The 23,368-nt window shown below is 52.1% G+C and overlaps 1 protein-coding gene across 1 annotated transcript in view; it reads right to left on the bottom strand.

Annotated features, from left to right (window-relative positions):
* Positions 1-985: 985 nt before the first annotated feature.
* The window catches only part of SLC6A6 (solute carrier family 6 member 6), an 87,798-nt gene continuing 65,415 nt past the window's right edge, over positions 986-23,368 (bottom strand). The window contains exons 8-15 of the mRNA XM_032149794.2: positions 22,070-22,173; positions 21,814-21,938; positions 17,712-17,824; positions 12,662-12,799; positions 11,440-11,542; positions 10,837-10,937; positions 8,182-8,352; positions 986-5,385 (exon numbers count right to left, since the gene is read on the bottom strand). Of these exons, the coding sequence (XP_032005685.1) occupies positions 5,245-5,385; positions 8,182-8,352; positions 10,837-10,937; positions 11,440-11,542; positions 12,662-12,799; positions 17,712-17,824; positions 21,814-21,938; positions 22,070-22,173 (996 nt within the window). The 3' untranslated portion in view covers positions 986-5,244. The remainder of the gene's footprint in view (positions 5,386-8,181; positions 8,353-10,836; positions 10,938-11,439; positions 11,543-12,661; positions 12,800-17,711; positions 17,825-21,813; positions 21,939-22,069; positions 22,174-23,368) is intronic.

Below are 23,368 nucleotides of genomic sequence, written 5' to 3'. Positions count from 1 at the left end.
CTTGTCCCATCATTACAGATGAGGAAACAGGCACAGAGAGGTTGAGTAACTTGCCCAGCCCAAGGCCACACAGGTAGTAAGGGATGGAACCAGGGCTTGAACACAAGCCACATAGCCAGAACACATAGGGCGAGGGAGGTAGGCAGAGGCTGTCAGAAAGAGCCAGAAAATGGGGGTAGGGTGGTCTTCTACTCTAACATTGTCTAAAAATGAGTTACTGAGAATTTTGTCTGGTTAGTGGGCAAAGGACTCAAACGACTCCCGAGTTTGTCCATCCCAAAGGGTGGGGGGCGCTGTTGGCAGGAAGGCTGCCCCAAACATGGACCTGTTCTGACCCCAGAGAGCCCCTAACTGGGTATTAATGAGTGCCTGCACCTGGTGGCGGGGGAGTGGGAGAAGGGCAATCAGGTTTGCTCCTCCTCTACCCTTTCCCCCACCCCGCCACCCGCTTTCTGCACTTCTGGCAGGGCAGCCCAAGGCTAAAAAGGAGGGACTGAAAGCCGCAGCAGGTAAGCACCTAAGGCTAACAGCATCACCTCCAGTCATGCCGGTGGCCTTGATGGGGACAATGGTTTATTCCAGATGGGGAAACTGAGGCTCAGATGACTGCTGCCAGATCTCCCAGCTGTACAGGGCTGGGCATGTAGCAGGTAGAGCCAGTAGAGCCAAGAGCTCATGGGCCTGGGTGCGAATCCAGGTTCTTTCATGGTCTTGCTGTGTACCCCTGAGTGAGCGAGCTGCTTCCTCTGCGAGCCTCCATGTCGGAACCTCTAACCTGGGAAAATACCCACCTTTGAGGGACTGGACGGAAAGCCCTTTATAAAACGTAAAGCGTTTGCCAAACGTTGCGGGGGAAATACCTCACCAGAACACAACCCACACATGTTGGATGTTAAAAAGGAAATGTTTATTTTCATGTTATAAGGTGATTACAAACTCCTCTAAAAAAAGCAAAGATGAATTTAAAATATCGATATACATATTTATCTAAAAAGCAAAAGAGAAAAAAACCCCTGCAAAATACAGGGAATCATGTCATAAAACATTTATACACAAAAGCTTGTATACTGCAAGACTGAACTACACACCAAGGATCTTGTTCAAATACAAATGTTCCTCCTCAGAAAAGTCTCTTGTTGGTTGATTTTTTTTTTATAAAAGTTTAAAATATCTTAAAAATATTTTGAAGTTTTAAAAAAATGTCCTGATGAGCCAGACATATTTCTGGAAGGAGGCAAGACCCATGTTCTCAGCTTTCTCTTGTGCTAAATACAGAGTCACAGTTGCTAGGGATTGGGAGATTAATTGGGAAAAAAAAATGAAGCCAACATCTAAATTTGAAGTCAAATATATAACAGGATGCTCCATCCCTCGGAGAACACGCCAGAACATGTCTGTAGTGACACCCACAAGAGAACAATGAAAAAATGCTTCCTATTACAACAATATATATTCTGAGGGTCAGGGAGAGAAGGAAAGGGAGAGGGCTGCCCCCTGCTTTCTGGACTGCCCACCTCTACAAGTTTTGCTCTCTGGGTTTGTTTTGTTTAGTCTTGTGGTTTTGTACTTCGATTTTTGCACACAGTGGTATTTACCGCATCTACACAGACAGCCTGGCCTGGGACCACATGGGTCTGAGGGAGGGATGGGACCTCAGGCCACCTTGAAGGATTTTCTCTTGGGTCCTTTCCTGGCTTGTGTCTGAATCTTGGGTGGGGTGGGGTGTGGGGAGCAGTTAGGTGCCTCTGCCTTTAGACTGGCTACCCAGAGCATTTCCCCAGGGAGAGGGGCTGTGCTGGGAGATGCTGGCTGGGTCGGGGACCAGTGTGGTGGTACCCGGGTGATACAAGAGTGCCCTGAAGTGGGCTGGAGGGGCCATGCTATGCTCTCCCCTTGTGTTTCCCCACTGTCTTTGGGGGTGTGCTGGAGGATCCAGGGGGCAGTGAAGGAGATGCACATGGCCCAGGGGTTATGCTGTCCTGGAAGGAGAGCATCCAAGGCCACTTTCTGCTGCCTGGAAACTCCCCGCAGAGCCTCGGGGTCAGTCTGGAGCCAGGGTGACTTCATCTAAATCCTGCCTAAGGATCTGGCACACCTCTGGCTTCTCTGCACCTCGGTTTCCTCTTTCACAAACAGGGATCTCAATTCCCAGCTCACCAAGGGCTGCTGGGAGGAAGCAGGGCCCCGTGCAGGGCTGGGGTGTGCAGGTGAGGCCGGAGTCACCCAGCTCACTGAGCCACAGCATGGGTCCGATTCTGCGAGGATGGTGGGAGTGTGGCTGCTGCTGCTCCCCTCATCCCTGAACGTGGAGGGGAGGGCATTTCCTTTTCCATAAAGGCTTGTCTTTTGTTGTCAGGAAGACCTTGAGGATGTTGCTGGATGTAGCCCTGGTTATACACGCACCATTCCCTGCACCTACCTCGGAGAACCTGCAGCTAGAGCTGTTTCAAGAAAATCCATTCCTGGCTCACAGTGCCTCCCTGGGCCTCAGTTACCTCATTTACAACAAGGGTGTTGGGTTAGGGGACCCTGGAGGCCCTTGGCTCCCTGACCGTCAGGAAATCTCCTCTGCGGCCCTAGCATGGCCCATCTCAACGCGGTATCTCCCACTTCTCCATCTTAAAAAGTTGATTTAAACAACTCCCTCGCTTCCTTTCCAGATCTGGCTGGCTGGGCTATGTGCGGGCATCAGCATTTCTGACCCATCCCAAGCAGAAAGCAGGTGAAGGACTTTGCCCATTCTCTATAGACAGGTGGACCAGAGTCATGAGCTCTCATGGAAAGTTTCGTTTATACGGAGACATGAAGGTTGAGCATTATTATACAGGTACTCGCAGAGCTACGCTCTGCACACAGAGCCAGGGCTGGCTGGGTGAGAGGGCTCTGATTGGAGACAGGTGCCTTGGGGAGAGTTGAGGAACGACTTGGGGAAGGTGGCTGGCCTTCCTTCCAGGCGGGGCCTGGGGACTTGGTCTGCATGTGTCTTTGGTCTAGAATTTGGTCTGAGAATCTTATAAGAAGAGGCCTTCTTCAGGCCATGTCCAGAATGTTGCAATTTGCCTACCAACCCAAAATACTGTGGCCTTTCACCCAGAGAGCCCCCGCTGGGGAGATAGAGACTGAAATGACCACAAATGCCCAGGTAGCCACTGCATGCCAAGTCCCCTCTTCCCCACGTGCCACCTGCCCTCAATCATTGACAGTGGTTAGTTTACTAAAGTTATATAAGACAAAGGAAAACAGGTCACAATGCTACTCCATAAAATCAGGGAAAAAACAGTAAAATCAAGTCAGACACAACGGCAACCATAAATACATAGAAAAATAGGAACAAGATAGAATCGTTGAGAGTTTGGAATAGGACTGGGTGTTGTTTGGCAGAGTAGATAGCTTTGGAAACAGTGAAATATGTATGCTTGCCAAGGATGGGGTTCAGAATTGCCCCTTGGGAGGGGGGCACCAAAGGCTTACTCCTCCTCCCAAATTTAAGAAGGGGGTTTCCAGGGTTCCAAGAGCCCCTGCTGTGAAAATTCTGCGGTCTGCACCCCTCGAGGCAGTGACTGCCTTTGTGCGTGTTCATGTTTCAGTTTCATTTAGACTGAGCTTGGAAGTGACTGTTCAAATGGCACAGTTTAGGTCCAAACAGGGGCTGGGTGGGAGTGTGTCTGTCCGTGGGATTTGAAAGGTATAGTACCTTCTCTCCTGGTTCAGAGACAACCTGTGCTCCACATAAGACCCTTGATCAAGCCAGTTCTGGGGGGCCAGGACCCTGACAATCCCAACCTTCTAGAAAACTCTCCTAGGCCTTCTCTTTTGGGTCCCCAGGTGGTGAATATCTGTAAACCCAGCTATTGCAGGGGTTTTGAAGTGAAGAGCTTTGTTATATTCTAGGTCAGCACCACGGGCTGCCCTTGTTCTGAACTGGGAGCACTTCCCCCAGTGAAGGATCCAGACTCAAAAGCTGTTCTTGGTGTGCCTTGCTAGGTGCCAGGGCAGCCCAGGGTGGCATCTTTAACGAGGGCTTCGCAGGAGTCTCCCAGGCTGAGAGTGGGGAGTGGGGAGATGAGGAAAGAAAGCACCCCTCCCCGACAACCGGGCCCATCTGCATGCCTGGGGCCTATATCCTTTGGTCCACTCACCTCCCTACCACTCCCCTAGTCCCTCAACAGGTATGTCATGATTCATTCCTGCAGGCAACTTTAAGAGATGCTGAGATGTTGCTTGGGGAATGACCAGAACCTGCTATGACCCCGGTTCAAATGCAACAGACTCATCTGAGCCCTGAGACCCCAGCTCCTGCCGGTAGAGCCTCTGCTCTTTCTCTGCCTGGAATGCCCCAGGAAGGACTGTGGCCTCCTGTGCCTTTGCCACCTCTTGCGAGGCTGAGTTGTGAGCCTCATTCGTGCCAGCCTTCTTGGATCTCTAGCAACTCCCTCTCTGGCCAGTGGTTCTGACGGTCTACTGACTATCCACTCACCATCTCAAAGTTAAAAGTGGGATTTTGCTTCTGGTACAAGTTTCTACTGCTCTTAGAATCAGACTTCTGCTATAGGGCCTCCTCATTCAGCTTCAGCTAGTCTCCTTTATGTGAAGGGCTGGTACATTCCTTTGGCATCTCTCTTCTTCACTAAGCCAAGTTTAATGAGGTATCTCCTCACAGCCCTCCTTTCTCCTTCCCTCTGGGTGTGCCAGCTAATAGGTCCTCTCTCCTGCTATTTCTTCCATCTGAACCAGGATTTGGAAGGTGTACCACCTTAAGATGGGTGTAGAGTCCCAGGAAAATTCCATCCTGCATTTACTGGACAGAACTTTCCGCCAGCTACACAGCACCGAAGAATTGCTTTTGAAAATGAGATCTATTGCTGGCAAGAAGATCAATTCAAGTGGTAAAAGTATATGACAATCTCTAAGTGTATATATACTTATATGTAAAAAAAAATACAAAGAAAAATTTACCAAATTCCCATAAAATACATCTAATTCAGTATGAAAGCTCTGCCTCTCCACGGACATCTTCCCGTGGGTTTTCTTTTTGTACAAAATATCCCCCAAATCAAAACAAAACACACACACACGATACACACACACACACACGCACGCACACATACCCACAATTACATTTTCGGTGACAATTACAAAAAAAAAAATCCTAGTGCAAATATAAAGCTCTGTAAACCTGGTCCTATGAGAATCTAATGTTAGTAAACAGCAGGAAAGCCGCCGGCCCCGTCGACCCGAGAGAGCTCACATCATGGTCTCCACAATGATGTGGGTCGGTTTCACGAGAGCGCCGTTCATGACGGTGCGAGAGTTGTAGGGTGTGGCTCCCTCGCGCTCCACAGCCCAGCGGTTGGGTTCCCTTGGGGTCAGCAGGTACTTGACTCTCTGGAGAAGGATGACAGGAGTGAGGGGGGACAAGTCAGGCGGCCTGGTCTCCCCTTTGCTGGGGCCATTTGCCTCCTCCTGAATTGGTTCATGTGCTGTTTGGTCTTTGGTAAACTCACACCCTCTCTGATTTCCTGTTTTTGTCCTTTTTGGAAAGAATGGAATTGAACTAAGGCGCTCCTAAGGTCCTGCTAGGCCCTGACTCAAGGCAGAATTCCTGTTGGTGGTTTCCTTCCTTGGCCAAACCACTGCTTACATTGCAGAGACAGGCCTTCCCTAGTTTCCTGAAGGCATCCAGTCCTCCCAGCAGGGTTTACATCTTAAGGGCTTGGAGAAGCTGGCTTGCATTTGAGCTGCCCTTCCAAGAGACAGGAGCTGCATGGGAATTCTAGATCACTCCTGAGCAGGGTGAGTTTTGTCCTCACAGTTGGTTGAGTGTCCCTCTCCAAGGATACCCAGAAAATCCATGTGAGAACTGGGACTCAACCAGACTCCCACTCCCCAGTCCACCTCTTGCCAAGTGTCAGCTCAGAGACTTGAATAGGCCAGCAGTTGAAAAACAAACAAACAAACAAACAAAACAACAAGCCCTCTTTCTAGGCATTTACATTTAACTTAGGTATGTTACAAATTTTTAAAAGCTGATTATTAAAAGCTACAGTATTTCATTTAAAAACCCAGTTTTCGGTAATCCCAGCACTTTGGGAAGCAGGAAGATCGCTCAAGGTCAGGATTTAAAAGCAGCCTGGGCAACACAGTGAGACCCTAACTCTTAAAAAAAAAATTAAAAATTAGCCAGGCATGGTGGTACGTGCCTGTAGTCCAAGTTACTCGGGTGGCTGAGGAAAGAGGATCGCTTGAGCCCAGGAATTTGAGGCTGTGATTGTGCCACTGCACTCCAGCCTAGGCAAAGGAGCAAGACCCTGTCTCTATTTTTGTTTGTTTGTTTTTTAAATCCAGTTTTCCATCTTTTCTTGAAAAGCTGCAAGATCTGGCAACTCCGGGCCCAGGTCGCCTCCTTGTGGCACCTTCTTTAGTTTGCTCCCAGCCCTACCCCTGTGGCTTCCCTCACCTGAGCCACCTGCCAACTCTCCCTCCATCACTTTGCCTCTCTACATCCATACGATGGGCTGTGCCTGGGAGGGCGGAGGAGAGTCAAACCCCCAGGCAGCCACTTGGGGCTCTGCCTACACAGGAGGCTTAGGCAGAGCTGGAACCATCCTGGGGCAGAGATCTGGGTTTTCCAGAACCTGGCTCAGAGAGAAGCTCATGGCTGGGAGGACACCTTAATGACTTTGTGCAGGTGGGAGCCCCTGAGGGGCACATACAGAAAGATAGACAGATGGTGGCTCAACTGCCTTCAGAGGGGCCTTTGGTGAAGTCAGATTGGCACAGCAGGACAGGGTACCAGTGTGGGGTGAAGCCTGCCCTCACCCACTCCCCCACCTCTTTCCTCCATGCCAACCCCCTTCCACCCAAACTTCTAAATGTGGGCTCGACCAATATTTTAAAATGAGGATTTGAAGGACACTAAGTTAGTGACCTGTTGGGTGTCCCCCTGAACCAATGGTATGTAATTGCTGTGGGCACTCACCAATCAGAGCAGAGACCAATCAGAACCTTTAGAGACCCCTTGCTGTGCCCTAATGAACCCTTTGGCTTCTGGACAGTAAGGACATTGTGGAAATTCTGGCTGGGTTGGCCTGGAGTACTGAGGGGTCACCTGGAGGGCTCGGGACAGTCACTGTTCCCTGTCTGTCCCCAGGCCCAATATTTCAGTCTGTTAACAGCTCATAGGGCCATTCAGCGTTCTGGCTAAAGACTGGTTGGGGTCCTGCCCTCTGTCCTCTGAAAAAATAGAATGGGTCAAAAGCTCCACGATAACCCCAGGGGCCTCCCCAGTTTCAAGGATTTCTTCCTGCCCTGCTAGCTTCCTCAGTCTCCCCTCCCTCCCCTGCCACCAGCACCACCTCCAGGCCATTCCCCTGCCCAGGAGGAAACAGGACCCAGCCCAGCAGGGAGCCAGGGCCCCAGGACATCCTGGCTCCAGATTTTTAAAAGAGAATAACAATAAAAATAGCCCAGAACAAAACAGTGCACTCTTGGAGCCAGTCCAAGCTCAAAAGGTTAAGGGAGATTCTGAGAAAAGAATTTCTTGGAAAGAGTCGGGCCTTTGCCAGGGCCTGGGATCTCCAGGGCTGTTGGAGGAATTTCTGAGAGGAGGCTGAAGGTAGGTGGGGCCAGGGGAGGCCCCGGCAGGCACAGAGGCAGAGGTCTGGCTGCTGCCACAGATCCGGAGAAGACCCCAGCATGGGCTGGGATGATCTTAAATTTGACTCCTCAGTAAGAGAAGGCATCTGGGTGGGGCTCAGGCTTCCTCCCTAGGCTCCTGGCTTCGTCCCACTGCTTCAGGAACATGGCCCACTGGTCCCAGGATGAAGCCCCAGCTCGTACCTTGGCATCCAAAGCTACAGTCCCCTCTCCAGCCTCACTGCCCACCCCCACCCTGCCAATACCAGGAACACCTTCCCTCTCACATTCTCCACCTGGCAAGTTCCTCCCCACCCCACAGCCCAGCTTCCAATGTCTCCATAAAGCCTTCTCCCATGTGAACAGTACTTGCTTCCCGTCTTCCCACAATGCACTCTCCTGCCCACAAGCTGAACCACTGGATGGGTGAGGGAACTATGGCTCAGAGAGGGCAGGTGACTTGCCTGAGATCACACAGCAAACTGACAACAATCACCTTTGGCCTCGCGCCTCCCACCTCCCCTGGCCCTGGGCCCAAGCACTTACCACAAGGAACGGCCCCTCGGTCTGGCAGAGGCGGATGACGATGACCAAGGGAACACAGAGCATGGAGGAAAGGGCTAGGCTCCAGCCCAGCCCAATGGCCCAGTTGGGGTACACGTATGTTTTGTTGTAGGTCAGGGGTACGTACTTGACAAGCGAGAAGATGAAACATCCCTGCGGAGAGATGGGAGCAGTCAGAAGAGGGGTCCTGGGCATTGCGGGCGGGGGGAGCTTCTGGGACCCGGACTGGCCTCAACCCGAGGGAAGGGTCTCTCTCCTTGGGAAAGGACTGGCTCAGGCCTCACACCCCTCTCTGCTGCCATAAGGATCTCCCCCCGCCCCCCCCGCGGTGAAAACAGAGTAAGTTGTTTCCCTGCTCAAAACCCTTCTGTGGCTCCCAGTGCCAGCAGATGCAGCCCAACCTCCTCGGTGCGGCTGGGAGTGTCAGCAGAAGCTGTACCCCTTCCTCCCTCATCCGCCTCAGCTCTCCCTCCATGTCCACACTCCAGCCACCCTGAAGAATTCCTTCTAGCTCCTCTGCCACTGATCTCTGGGTCTTGGCATGGGCTGTTTCCTCTGCCTGGCCCTCTTTCCCCCTCATCTTCTTCTCATCCTAACTTAGCTCCACTGGGCCTGCCTTACTTGCCCAGGCACCACCCAGACCTCTCCTTCCAGAAAGCAAGAGATTGTAACCATCTCTTGGGCACACGTGTTCTGCCAGACTGTGAGTCTGAGAGTAGGCACGTGTGTGTCTTGTCCTTTTTCTTTAACACCCAGTGCAGCTCCAGGTACATATAACAAGTGCACCATAAGTGCTAGCAGCATAGATAAAAGCCTTTCTTCCCCCACTGCCACCCTCCATCTCTATCTCTGAGCCACCAGCAGCAGGGTCCTGGGCACCTGGGCCTTGCCCTGTTGGGTGTCCACAGCCCAGCCCTGGTCCATGCTAATGGCTAGTGGCCATCAGCATGCATGAATGGTGGGGTGGGGTCAGCCCTGTGCCTCTCAAGGGAGCAAAGCCCACCGTTCTCTGTGAGAAGAGCACCTAAGGCTGGCTGGGGGCTCCCGGGGCTTCTGCTTCTAGTCAGAATGAGAGCATCTCTGAGGAGGGCCCAAGGTGGCCTTGGATTGGTCCACAGTGTGAAAATGGCCTAACACTTCAACACCTAGTAACTGGGATTTGACAGGAAGATGCATCTTTCTAAAGCAGAGTCGGTGATGGGGCAAGGGAGAGCACTAGCCTGCAGGCATCTTTTACTGGGTACCTACTGCACGTCTGGCCCTGCTGTTGTTCCCGTCCCTACGTGTAGGGCTGTGGCTCAGGTGAGTGACTCCCAAGAGATGCTGCCCTGGACCCTCCCAAGCAGGAGGAGCTTGCGGCCAGTGGCTGCCTGTTTCCCATTCCTCTCCATGAGGGTGACCTCATCTCACCACCTGGGAATGCAGCCTATCTCTGACGTATCCAGCTCCTCAGGGAGAGAGATAAGGAAACCGAGGGTCAGAGTGGTGAGAAGAGCTGCCCACAAGCAAACATTAAACCAGGATGAGAACACAGGTGGGCCAACTAAACTCATCTCCAATGATAAACTTGCCAATTGTTGTGGTTACTGGCTCTTACCACTACTTATTTTTGTGGGAGAAAGTCTGTACTCCAGAGGAAAAGGCTTCATGCATATTAAATAGCAGTAACAGTCTAAGGTCGTCAGCTGCCCCCGGGGTCCTCCTTCACAGTCTCCTGGTTTTACAAGTGGGGAAACTGAGGCCCACAGAGGGAAGTGACTTGCTTGAGGTCATACTATGAGTTAACAGCAACATTGACTTAGTCTGGCCTGACAGCAGGTCACGGAGGGGAGGGCCTATTTGTCCTCAGCACCTGTCTCCTAAATCCAAGGAATATTGGGCCATTTGTGCTCCCCATAGTGGAGCTGTGAATGGCAGGACGGATGTTGTCTCCCTGGCAATAAGCTCCAATGGTCACAACTGATTGCAAACCCTGACGGCTTTGCCATGGAGGAATTCTCATTCACTGGCACCTTGGAGTGGGACCATGAAGCAGACTGCATGGGCAGGTGCCAAGGCCAACTCCAACATGGCAGGCGAGAGCATCCTTGTGGGAAGAACAACGTGGCACACCGATGCCCTTGGGCCTGGGTGAGTCCAAAGCTTCCCTACCCTTGGGAGAACCCAGGACTTCCCCTCTCTAAGCTACTACCCCCACCTCTCCATGGAAACACTCCACTTCCAATGTCTATGAGCTCTCTACTAGATATCCCAAACGCCCCTCTACTTCCCCAGTGACCCAAACTGAGCTCATGAGCTCTGGAAGGTTTGGGGAAAGAATGTGCTTTCAATTCTGGATCCCCTGGATTTCTCAACATGCTCCAGATATACCCTCCTCTTTTAGGATGCCTTGGCCCTGCACAGGCTGGCTCCTCTGCCAGAAATGTCCTTCCTGTTTTCTCCTCCTGACAAATTCCTACTTATCCTTCAAAACTCAACTCAAGCTAACCCCCTGGAGCAGCCTTCCTCCCCTCTCCCAGGCAGGGCTGAAGCTGGGTTTATTACAAGCCCACACTGAACAGAGATGGTTTAGCGGGTGAAAATGTCAAGCCCCAGGGAGAAGAGGCCACCAGCCAGAGCCACAGAAATGGAACTCACAACACAGAGAACTGGAGTGATCACAGCCCAGCTGTACTTCATCCAGGGCCCGGGCCGATAGCCAATCATGTCCTCAATACCATCATAAAGGTTATCACCTCCTGCAAGAGACAGAGGGGGACATTTGCTGACACAGCATTCAAGGCCAGCAGCAGCTCAGGGGCCATGAGGGGCGTCTCTGGGATCTGATCCAGGCCTCTGCATCTCCACACCATGGATATCCAAGTGCGGCAGAAACAGACATTTACATGAAATTCAAATGTAACTCTGCATCTTGGATTTTTCTGGCACAATCTGAGGCACACCCCAAACCCTAGGTGTGCAATCTTAGGGCACAGCCCAAACTCAAACCCAAAAAGGGAACATTCCAGGTCCTGCACAACCAAATTCTGAATCTGTGAAAACATCCAGTCACACCTCGCACCTTTAGCACCAGGAGCATCTTCAGTGTGGCTACAGTGAGCTTATTTGTGTAGTCTAGGTAGGGAGGGCCTACTGTTCAACTCAAATGAATTCCCGTTAGTATTCTCTGCTTCTGAAGCTTCTAAGTAGAGAAGCCCAAAGGAGAACCTTGAGAAAGGACATGAAAAAATCTGTACTCACCATATATCCAGGCAATAACAAAACATTCAAAGAATGCAACCCACAAAAGGCATACACCGCTAGCTGCATAGTAGTCAAAGAGCTGAAACACATACATGCCACCCTGTGAAGAAAAAAACCACAGAAGGTCAATTTCCTACATAGTCTCTAATTTCTTTCATGTACAAACAGCTCTGGCATATCAACAAGATAAAAAACCCAAGAGAAAAATGGGCAAAGATTCTGATGACCAGATAAATATACAAAAAGATGCTCAACTTCATGTTTGACAAATGTAATTAAAAACACACATACAGATAAACGAAAGCAAAATGATGGGTCCATGGGAGGCTGCTTCCCAAGGAGGTGCTTCACACCAAGTGCAGCTGACAGAGAAGACTCCAGGGTCACCCAGCTGCTCAGTGAGTGGCCCTGCAATCTGACTTCTGGGGTGGGGGTTCTTACAAACACCTCCAGAAAAACACTTTTACTTCTGATAAGGAAAAATGGTAAAGTGAAGCCCTGAATTAGGTTTTCGGAGAATTGTTAAATGGGACCCATTGCTGGGGAACAGGGGAGGTGGTGGGGGGGCATGCAGGAGAGAGCGTGCCCTGGCTTTGATGCTAGGCTTCCATTCTTAGTACAGTCTTTATCTCATCTGGCTTGCCTCTTGCTAGACACGTCTTAGACGTTCCTGTTCCCTTCTGCTCTTTGCTTCCCTTGTCTGCATCTGAAATCACCCCTCCTCCTGGCCCCTGCCCACCCTCTGAATAGTGTATGTGCCCCCTATCAACCCATACCCACCAGGACTTGGCCCTGTGGCAGGTGACCTGCAAGGTGGCGCACCTCTACATGGCGCTGTGGTATTTCCTGGGAGGCCTGCGTTTATCCTTGAGAATGTCTCCACCCCACCCCCAGGCCTGAGAAGGGCACACAGTCAGGGGTGAACAGAGTTGTTGTGAAATGGATTTCAGCTGAAGATCCTCTTCCCAGGACAGAGGGCAGCAGGTGGTCACAGTGTTGCCACAGCAACCGGCAAAATAATTGGGTAGTTTGGGTCAGCTGTGGGCTCGTGAGCCCCCTCGTGCTGCCCCCAGTGTTGGTCCAAGCAGGACCCCTGAATTGAGTGGGGCTGGGAGATGAAGCCCCTGCCTGGCCCTCTCACCCAGCTGCTGCCTCCACTATGGCCTTGAGGAGGGCATTGGAGCACCAAGCCCGAAACACAGGTGAGAGAGCCACCTACCTCCGTCACCATCGTCAGCCCCAGCAGGTAGCTGATGCTACACACGAAGGCGATGAAGATTTCCCGACGATAACCCTTCCTTAGGAAGGATGGGTAAAGATCAACCAAGGATGTGATCTGTCCTTCGACTTCAACAAACTGAGGAGGGGAAGAGAGAGAGCTGGTGAGCAGCCGACGCTCAGGCCACCCTTGCCTGCTGCTCGGAGGGAAGGGCCCAGGCACACACAATGCAGGAGTAGATGAGACCATCCTTGTGTCTGTAACTGGCCTGTGAGATCAAGTCTAAGTGTGGGAGCCTGACCTCCCTGGCTGTGCCTGGGGAGTCCCACCTGCCACTCCTCAGAGCCAGACAATGCAACATGCGGTGGTCCACACCCAGCTGGCCAAATATTCCACACCTCTGCATCTTCGCTTAGGCTGTTCCTGCCGCCAGAATGCCTTTCCCCATCCTCCAAAGCTCAGCTTGAGAACAACTGTGCCTCTGAAGCCAATGCTGACCCTATGTCCTGGCACATTCAGGGGCGTGAATGTGTTGCCATGACAACCTCCCTCATTGATCTCCATCCTCTTGGAAGATAAGCGTGGTATCACACTCACTTTTGGGCTTCGAATGCCCAGCCCTGCCAGACACATTGGCTGCTCGGCAAATGTGATGAATGGGTGGACCTTAGCACCAACTTGCTTGGCAGGTCAGGGGAAGTCTAAGCCTCAGTTTCCCCATCAGTGGAATGGCAGGCAGTTCAGGTTAGAGTCACACAGTGGCTTTCAATCCTTTGGGGATCACAAGCCCATGAGAGGACTTCGCATGTGTGCACACACGCTGTGTAACCACCTGCTGCCTGGGACTCCAGGAACCCATCCCTGGGCTCCCAAAGGAAAAGCAGCTGGTTGGAAAAGGCCCCTCTGTAGGTAACATTTCAGGGGAATTCTCAGTCTTTCTAAACCTTTCCATCTCTGTGCCTAACCATTTATCTTGGGGGTTGTTCCACATCATTACACAGAAAGCTGCCTCATTTTTTAATTGACAAAACTCCACCCTGTGGGTAGGCATCGCCATTGATCTAATGCCCAGCTGATGGTCTCCAGACTCAGCTCTGCCTCTCCTCCTGTGCGCAGGCATCTGTGCATGTAGCACAGTCTTAGAAGAGAAGCTTTGGGGTTAAAGAGCACACAGTAGCACTTTAAATTTGGATGGCTACACCCAAACTTCCCTGCCAACCAACACACCCTCCAAGGCCTATCTGATTCCTTCAAAAGTCGAAGAGGTTATCCAACCTGGACCCAGATGTTCTTTCATCTGAACGATGCTTTTGGGAAGGACGTTTCCCCAGCATTCCTACCAGACAAATCTAACCCCTTCCTCCTTTGGGACGCATTGCAGGAAAATCCAGGGAAGGAACACAAACGAGGAGAAATCCCTTTCATGTGCTGACAGGGGCTGGAGAGATGAGACTGCCACCAGGAATAAGGGAAAAGATGAGCAGGAGGCTCTCGAGAGGGATCCAAGAGAAGGGGCTGCTTTTTTGACCTCTGACTCATGTGTCTGCCGAAGGGGTTTTGAACATAAATTGCCACTGAATTATAGCAAACCTGCAGCTCAAACACTAAGCTTCAAAAGGAGTTAAAAACAAAGGTTCTTTCCTTTTTTGAGACAGGGAAATTAAAGACAGAAAGGTCCAGTGTCGCTGTGAATCAGGGCCAAGACCAGCACAAACCCCCATTTCTCAGTTCCTGGTGCTTCCGGAGAACACTGCCCTCCTCCACCAGCCTCTTCGGCCCTCCCTCACTTAACAGCTGTGTGATTGGCTTCTCCGAGCCTCACTTTCCTCTCTTGGGAAATTCTCCCATTTCCCAAGAAATGGGAGAATCTTGCCCACTTAGCAGGGATGTTGAGAAAGATTTGAAATTATTAGAGTAAATCTGCAAGTGGGAGATAACTGGTAACCCATGTCAGCGGGCTGGGCGAGCTCTTTGGGTGCAGGAGGAGTGGGTTCCAACTGTCATCTCCTCTCACAATTTGTTAAAAAACCATGTCCCGGCTGGGTGCGGTGGCTCACGTCTTTAATCCCAGCACTTTGGGGGGCCGAGACAGGCAGATCACCTGAGGTCAGGAGTTTGAGACCAGCCTGGTCAACATAACCTGTTTCTACTAAAACTACAAAAATTAGCCAGGTGTGGTGGCACACGCCTGTAATCCCAGCTACTTGGGAGGCTGAGGCAGGAGAATCACTTGAACCCAGGAGGCAGAGGTTGCAGTGGGCCAAGACTGCACCACTGTACTCTAACCTGGGCGACAGAGCAAAGCTCTGTCTCAAAACAAACAAAAAACTGTGTCCCTCTTGGGTAGCCTGGATGGCAACAGGCATCTGCCTCCACATGGCTGACTCCTCTACCCTGTCTCACCAAGAAATGCAAGCAGTATGATGGCTCTTAGGCCAGACGGACTGCTCCCACCAATGGTAGGAACCCCTGATGAGTCAGGGTCACACCCCCCGCTCCCTTGCCCAGGACGCAATAACATCAGCGGGAGGCCTCTGCCTGTTGGCTGTAGATCTCCATACTTCTAAAAGGAGGAAGTTATTTTGGGGGAATTCAAGGGGAAGGCCAACTGGGACAAACTAGCAGGTAAGAGACGGTTTCTGCAGACAGGCGGACCCGGCATCAAGCCCTTAACTAGCTGTGTGGAGCCTTGGCTAAGTTCTTGGTCTCTCTAAGTCTCAGTTTCCTCAGCTATAAGAAGGGTAAAAATAGTACCCAGGCATCGCAACACTGCAGCTTAAGGAGTTCATGTAGAAAAAGCCAGGTGCAGGGCTGGCAGGAGGGCAAACTGGGGAGTCAGGAGTCAGTGTTGAATGGGGACAGAGGTTCCATTTGGGAAGAGGAAAAAGTTCTGGAGATGGATGGTGGCGATGGCTGCACAATGTTTGAAGGTACTAATGCCACTGAGCTGTGCACTTAAACCTGGTTTAGATGGTAAATGTGTGTATCACCCCAAACACACACGCACATAGAAGCCTGTCATGAGGCCTGGCACCCAGTGAACACCTCTTATGGCAGAGGGCTCTGATCCTGTCATGGTGCTGGCGGTGGATGAGGCACACTGCTGGCATCTGCAAAACTTTCCCCATTTCCCCAAGTTCACAAAGCAAATAGATGCAAAGGAGGAGGCCCCACCTGTGCCATCAGATTCCTATCCTGGTTCCCTGGGACATGGGGCCTGGGAGACCAGTGACTTAGGTTCAATTTCTACCCTTGTCCCTGGCAGGTCATCTAACTGCTCTGAGCCTTGAGTTCCTCGTCTGCAAAGTAGGAGGAGTGGCTGTGAGAGCCCAACAGATTCTCTCCGTGTGCCACTGGCACGGGGCCTCCCTGAGAGATGCGTGTCCTCCACTAGGCCCCACTTCCTGGGGAGAAAATCTAATGAGTGACCACCTCCATCTGCTCAGGGAGCCATTTCCAAAGCCCAAGTGGCCTATTTTGGGCCCATGAAGATGTCATGCCTTGTCATTTAGTAACCTGTTTTTGTTTTTTTCTTTCACTTAGAGCCCTGGAAGAAGTTATAAAAGCCATTTGCTTGGGGCCTCTGAAGGCCAAACTCATTAACTAGGAATGATTAATGGAGTCCTCCTGCTTGTTTATTCAGCTCAAGTCTATCAACAACTGCAGAAGTATTTTGTTTTCCGTCTCCCTGATGTTTTCGTTCTGTCTTCTCTGCTAATCCTGCCCCCTTCTCTGCCAAATCCCCTGCTCTGCTCTTGACCTTGCTGGCTGGCCGCCTCCTCTCTCTGGACTCACCCTCCTCTGCTTGACCTTCAGAGACTTTTCCCCTACCAGGTTCTGGGGACCCACTTGGGACAATGACTCTGAAGACTGTGGCCTGCAGGGAGGGGGACAAAGGGCTCTCCCGCCCTGGCTGCAGGCTCCAACCTCTCAGGGGGTCTCATTTGCTCAAAGGCTTCCCAAGAGGCATTCAGACCTCCAGACCTCCAGACCCAGACTACACAGTCTACATCCTACCTGCTTCTCAGCGGCCCACCTGCGTGGTGCTGCCTGAGGGACTCATGCTGGCCTGGGCACACAACCAGCCTGTCCCACACGCCATAAGTCCCTACTCCTGGAGTCATGTCTGTGCTCTGAACTGTTGTTTCAACAAGACCCTGTCAAAAATACACCTATTTCCAGGGAAAGGGGCTCAGGAGCGCAAGTGAATTGTCCTCCGAGCACTGCTGACTACCCCGCACTAGGCACTGGCTACTCTACAGCCAGATGCAGCCACTCATCGGCTCTCACTGGCATTCCTTGGCCATGAGTCACCTTCTAGTGGAGGCCCGAGCCCTGAAGGGGTGGGATGCGGGTTTTAGAAGTGCAGGAAAGAACCTCAGTGGAGACAAGAGTCCTGCCTTGGGAGGGCAGAAGCCAGGACAGCCAGAGGTCAGGGTGGGTTTGAGCGAGGCTCCCGGCCTGTGCGGTGTATGAAGCATGGGAGGGAGCCAATGCCCGGCCCCTCGCATGCTCCAGGGAACACAGAATCCTGAGTGTGGCGTAGGCTTCTCCTGGGCACTTGCAACTGATTACTATGGCCCAGACAATGATCGGCTCACACAGAAATGTGGGTTCCTTCTCTGAATCGCCCATCTGCCATGTCCTCCTGTGCCCCACCGACACTCCACTGGAGCACATCATGACTTATTGAGTCATGACCTCCAATTTGTCCTTTGTGGCTTGACTGTAACCACAAACCCTGGTTGTCCCTGTCATAACCCACCCACTCCGAGAACCTCTGGATGCCCCTCTGCTAGCAGACAATGTGCCATGCCACGTCTTGTTTGCACTCCATTAGGCTAAATAATTATCTTGTTCAAATGCACTTTCTGGGGACCCAGAGCTTTTTCTATTCCTGGTGTCCTGGAAGAACCCTCACAGCTGAAGCACTGAAAGTCTGATTGGATGGGGGAAGGGGGTTGACCACCTCCCAGGTGGAATAAGGAGGCTTTCCCAGAGTCAGGTTCCCCACAGGGGCAGTCGCCCCAGGGCCATCCCTTATACGCACCTGGCTATCCAGTCCAAGCAAGAGAAGCATAATAAAAAAAAGAATGGACCAAAACGTGGGCAGCGGCATCATTGTCACGGCTTTTGGGTAGGCAATGAAGGCCAGGCCAGGACCTAGAAAGGAAAGAAAATGGGGAGGGGCACAGGGGAGGAGACATCAGCCACCAAGCCACTGGGAACCCTGGGCTCACACAAAGACACTCAGACCCAAATACAGCAGGGAGCCAGGTCTGAACTCTGGCCTGGGGAAAGAGACCAGGCCCGTCTCGCTTTTGGGTGGGACACGCTGGGGCTCAGGAGGGGCCTGGTTTTAGCATCTGTCTCCTACGCAGCACACGTGGCCTCCTCACAAACCAGCATCCATCGGGGCGTGGTTATTTGGGGTGGGACGCAGACTGAGCCCGGGGCTTGGTCTGCAGAGACAAAGGAAAGGGAGGATCCTCCCACCCCAAAGCAAAGCCATCGAGTGGACAGCCTTTGCCGGAAGGAGGCATGGGAGCGTGGTGGTGACCTGACCGCCCTGTCTCCTTTGCAAAGGGAAGGTTTCTATTTTTGAGTTAATGGCTAAAACACCACAGGAGTGGAAAGAAAAACCAATACAAAACCATGCCCAATAGAAGGCCTGTCTCTTCAGGGGTGCATTTGCGGGGCTCTCCCTGGCAAGGTCAGAGCCAAGCCCACGAGGTCAAGGTTGGGCCAACCAGGGCCCAAAGCTGAGGGAACGTGGGTGCAGGGGCAAGGTCCCAGGCCTGAAGCCCTGAGGCCTGCATCCAAGTCATCCTCTTCCAATTTCCTTTTTGAATCACCCCATACCATCTCAGGGACTCAGTTTCCCCACCTGAAAAGTGAGGGGCCGGTGGCCATAAATGACTCACAAGGAGCCTTCCTGTGTTGATTCTTAGAGGTAGATACCATGTCACTAGAAAAGGGCTCTGGGTTTCAAAACAGGGGACTTGGATAGAATCTGAGGGAGAGCTGGGGAGCTGGGAGCTCTGTCAGCTCAGGGGACGTCTCTGATGGGAGACATTCCGGAGACAGAGAGAAATGTCTCCTCTTGTCTCCAGCCTGCCTGAAAGCGGATGCCAACGGAAAGAATTTAGTTGTTAACTGAGACCTGTGGGTCTGAGAAGCGAGGGCAGCAAAAGAAAGCAAAATCTACAACTTAAAAAAAAAAAAAAAAAAAAAAAAAAGTCAAGAAGCAGGAAACAAAAAGGGCCAGAGCAGGAGCTGTTCAGCAGGGATCAGAAACCAGACGAATGGCTCAAGAATGAAAAACAAAAAGCAAAACCCAACTTTACAATAAATTGGAACCAGAAACCACATTATATGGTGTTAACATCCCCAGTGTGGCAGGGAAGGGTGCGTCCTTCTACAATCCAGAGAAAACCTGACCAAAATATATCCTCGGGCAGCAACAGAGTGGTTGGTCACTGAGATGCTGGAGACCCCCACCAGGAGTGGGGGTTACCAAGCCCAAAACTGCTCAGAACATGCCCAAAAGAACCAGGGCCAGGTTCAGAAAAATATGGCCTCCAGGACCCGGTGAGATGACTTTTGAACCGAAGTTGAAGTTGGAGTCAAAAGCCGCAGCGTTTCCACCCAGACGGGCCCCGCTGGTTCCTACAGAACATCAGCGCTGGCCCTGACTGGTCCACACTCAATGAGGAATCGAGTCCAGCCAGCTTCGAGACAGATGCAAAATGGGCCCCTACCACCCCCAACCCACCAGGGACGTTGTGAAGATTCTCAATTCGCTCGTTTCTGTATTTTAGTTTTGCCTTTCTCAAGCGAGCCTCTGGGAGAGGGTCTGAGCGTCTTTCTCTAAAAGTGCATGGTGAACTCAAGAGAGAGAAGTCCAGGAGACATAATCCAGCCACTCCGAGAACCTCTGGATGCCTCTCCGCTAGCAGACAATGTGCCATGCCACGTCTTGTTTGCACTCCGTTAGGCTAAATAATTATCTTGTTCAAATGCACTTTGCTCAATATGGTGCTTGTTAAAAGCTTATTAGAGAAATAATCACCCTTGATGTGCCGGCTGTTCAGACATCACCACGGGGAATAAATGACAAGGTGTTTGAAGTGGACGGGAGGAAAAAACAACTGAGATTGACAATATGTGTGTCTATGAAAATACTTCGTTGTCCGTGGAGGAAGATATATTGTATGTACCTATCTGTATCTCCCATTGCCAAATTCACTCCCTACTCCTGGAGATTCCCACTCAATTGCAATTGGTTTGCAAGCCTTCAGCTGAAAGCAAGCCATCTGCAGAGGAGGTATAAATCATCCCTGGCTCCCCCTCAGCACTCTAACTGCCAAACTCCCAAAGGGGCGTGGGGACTTCTGGAGTTACATTCTGCGTCCTCAGTCTCTGGCCTGCTTTTGGGGGCTCTTTGGGCTGGGTGGAAGGAACAGTACATCTGAGGGTCCACTTTGAAAGCAGGGACAGTGGAGAGGTGTGTGGGGGTGACATGTGGATTTGCCAAGGGGGTCTTGCAGTGTTGTCAGGGGTCTCAGGATGGGGCTAAGCAGTGCACATCTCTGCCAAGCAAAGAAGACAGTGAGGAGGGGCCAGGGGCTCTGGGAGGTCACAAGGGCCAAATTCTCACACTGGAAGGGCCAGAGGTTGTTGCATGTGTCCAGGGTGGGCTGAGTGGCAGGAGGGGGACACCCTTGTGTCAGAAGGCCTGTCCAGCATGTGACAAGTGGAGAAATAGTGGACAGGATGTTCAGAAAGCCCTGTTGTAGCCCCATCTATCCCAAGCAAAGCCCTTGCTCTCGGGTTGCTGGTCTCCTCATCTGAGAAGGGAACATCTGGACACACAATGCTGAGGCACCTTCTGACCCTCCAGTGCTAGGGCTCTAGGACTCAGGGACTGGGACACTGCCTCATGTTCCAAATACAGATGGCACAGGAGGTCAAGGGCAGTGGAATGGCAGGGCCTCTGGCTATGTCTGACCCTAGTCTATGGTGGTCCCTGAAGTTAATAACCCTCATGCTCTCCCATCGGCTTGGAAGGAGCCTCAGCCCAGGACCCTTGCCACCTCCAGGTAGCCCCAGGGAGGTTGTATGAAATTAGGACATGGACGGGGTGGGGCTGGGGGCTCAGCATGTAAAATAACAAAACCAACTGATGACCACCCTCCAAGTGAACTGTGCAGGGCCGGGTAAGGGTGGAGAGACCGGAAAGGTGGACTTTGAGGATCCTGGGAGCCTGAGGGAATCCCATAACCCAAGCCACTGCAATTAAAGCTACAGGCCCAGGACCTCAAGCAGCCATGGCCAAGTCCCAGAATGGAGGCACCTGAGAGACTGCAGATTCTAGCAACTGAAGGCCCCATGATTCTCAGGTTCCAGAAGCACCTTGCTGGAACTCTGGGATCCCAGATTCCTAAGGTCCCCATCTGTGCAGAGTCCGTGATTCTAAGACACTGGCATCCTCCATGCCTGTGACTCCAGGTAGCCCGAGGAAGAGTGCCTGATCAACCGGGCCCACACCCCGAGGGGTGACACTGTGCTTACAACCCACCCCCAGTTGGATCTGCCACCGTCCCAGTAGGTCGTCCCCTCATCCACCCCCTCCCCCCACACACTGCACCCAGTGCCTACGGTGGTGCCTGACACAGAGTGGGGACTCATTCACGAGAAATCGGTGGAATGGATGAATGCGTCTGCTTAGAGGGAGCGCGCTGGGAGCAAAGTGCAAAATACAGAAACCAAGGCTGAGAAGGTGGTGATGGAATGCCGATTGGTGGCTGACTTGGGCCTGAGTTAGGAAAGTGGTTTCTGTTGTGGAAACCAGGAGTTTGCTGGGGAAGGACGGGGGGCGGGGAAGACCACACTAAGGTAGCTAAAAATTCCCCAACTTAACCACCCCCCATGCTTTTGCCACCCCTCGGGCCAAATTGCAATAAAAATGTTTAAAATTTGGCTTTTGTACTCTTTGATATTTGGGGGACATCTTGGTGGTGGGGGGGTCCATTTTAGAAACCAGGCTCGTCCCCCCTCAAAGCCCCCTGGGGTCTGGCTTCATGCCTGCAGTACTTGGCTTACACACTAGGTGGCAGTGCCCACCACCACTGCCACCGATACCACCGTACCTGACTCAGCCACATCAGCAATGTCCACCCCTTGCTCTTGTGCCATGAAGCCCAGGATGGAAAAAATTGCGAAGCCAGACACAAAACTGGTACCACTGTTCAGGCATCCCAGCAGCATACAGTCCCTAAGTTACACATATGTCAGGGAGCAAGTTAATTCACAACACAAGGAAGCCACGCTCCCTACTTCTCTTTTTCTTTAAACATCATCATCATCATTTCTAAAGTCCACCAGGCCCGCTGGCGCAACACTTGCCTGTACGAGTTGTACTTGTACTTGTTGTAGCTCCCCAGTGAGGTCATAGCCCCCAGGCAGATGGCGTAAGAGAAGAATATCTGAGTCCCAGCGTCAATCCACACCTATGAGCGGGAGGGAGGTGGCAAGGAGAGAGAGGAGGGCTGTTAGAGCTGGCTTCCTGGAGGAGGCAGCGAGGGTTATGTCCACTTGGCGATGGCCTGGGGACGGGACCTTGCACATGCAAATGGAACATTTATGCTCGAATCCAAGGTGCCTTTCAAGGCAATACTGAGCTGCAAGGAGCCCCAGAAATCAAACACCCCACCTCCCAGCGACCTAGCATCAGGGTTAAGAGGCTTCAGAAGCAGATGGATCTGGATTCCAACCCTGGAATGACAGTGAGCAAGTAAATATCACTCCTGCAGCCTCAGTTTTCACATCTATAAAATGGGCTCCATTGCCCTACCCCATAGAGCTATTTCCCAGGTTCAGAGTGGCGATTCAGCCCAGTGCCAGTTACATGGCAAGCCCGTAAGTCAACGCTGCTGTCACCACCATTGTTGTTACTGTTTGCGGACCCCCAAGTTAGAATGCAGAAGGAGTTCCCAAGGAACTACGCAGGCAAAGCTGCTCTCCAGAATCTTCACTAAGCAGCTCTTTCCCAGCTGTCCTCCGAGGTCGGCCAATCCCTCTCCCACCTGTGTCCTATCCAGGGGGAAGGGCAGTGGGGAAGGAGAGCACAGGCCCTTGGGAAGCAACTGGAAGGCCCTGGGGATTCGGGTCCTCAAACAAACCCAGAAAATCTCCCAGGGCTTTCTCCACCTCCCCGAGATCACAAGACTAAGTGCCAGAAGGTGGGCTTTCGGTATCTGCCCCTTGACCCTCCAAGGCCATTAACTCTGAATTCCACCCTCAGCCAAGGAAGCCCGCAGCTCTCCAGGCCCCGAGTCTCCCATCCCCAGGATGCAGCAGCCCTTGTGGCTGCAGTGGACAGAAGCTGGGTCCAAGGGGGAGACTTGCTCATCAGAAGATTTCTCCCCCTTACCTGGTGCAGGGCCTAAAGCAGCCTCTCTAAGTGGCCAGCCTCAGACATCCTTGACATGAAAAGAGATGCACACAGCTAGAAAGGTCCGTCAGCACCGTGGACAGGCATACCCGCCACAGGCCCGGTGGAAACGTACCAGGGAGCGGTGGCCCAGCTAGACCTGTGCACCGAAGAACCACGGAAGATGTGCTGCCAGTGGCTTCTGCACCCTGCCCTGTCCTGTGCCGGCCCAGCCCTGGATGAGAGGGAGGACGGTGTGTCCCAGCCCCGCA

This window comes from Hylobates moloch, unplaced genomic scaffold, assembly GCF_009828535.3.
Source record: "Hylobates moloch isolate HMO894 unplaced genomic scaffold, HMol_V3 SCAFFOLD_4, whole genome shotgun sequence".
NCBI classification, from domain to species: domain Eukaryota; kingdom Metazoa; phylum Chordata; class Mammalia; order Primates; family Hylobatidae; genus Hylobates; species Hylobates moloch.
This window is presented reverse-complemented; position numbering and strand designations above follow the sequence as displayed.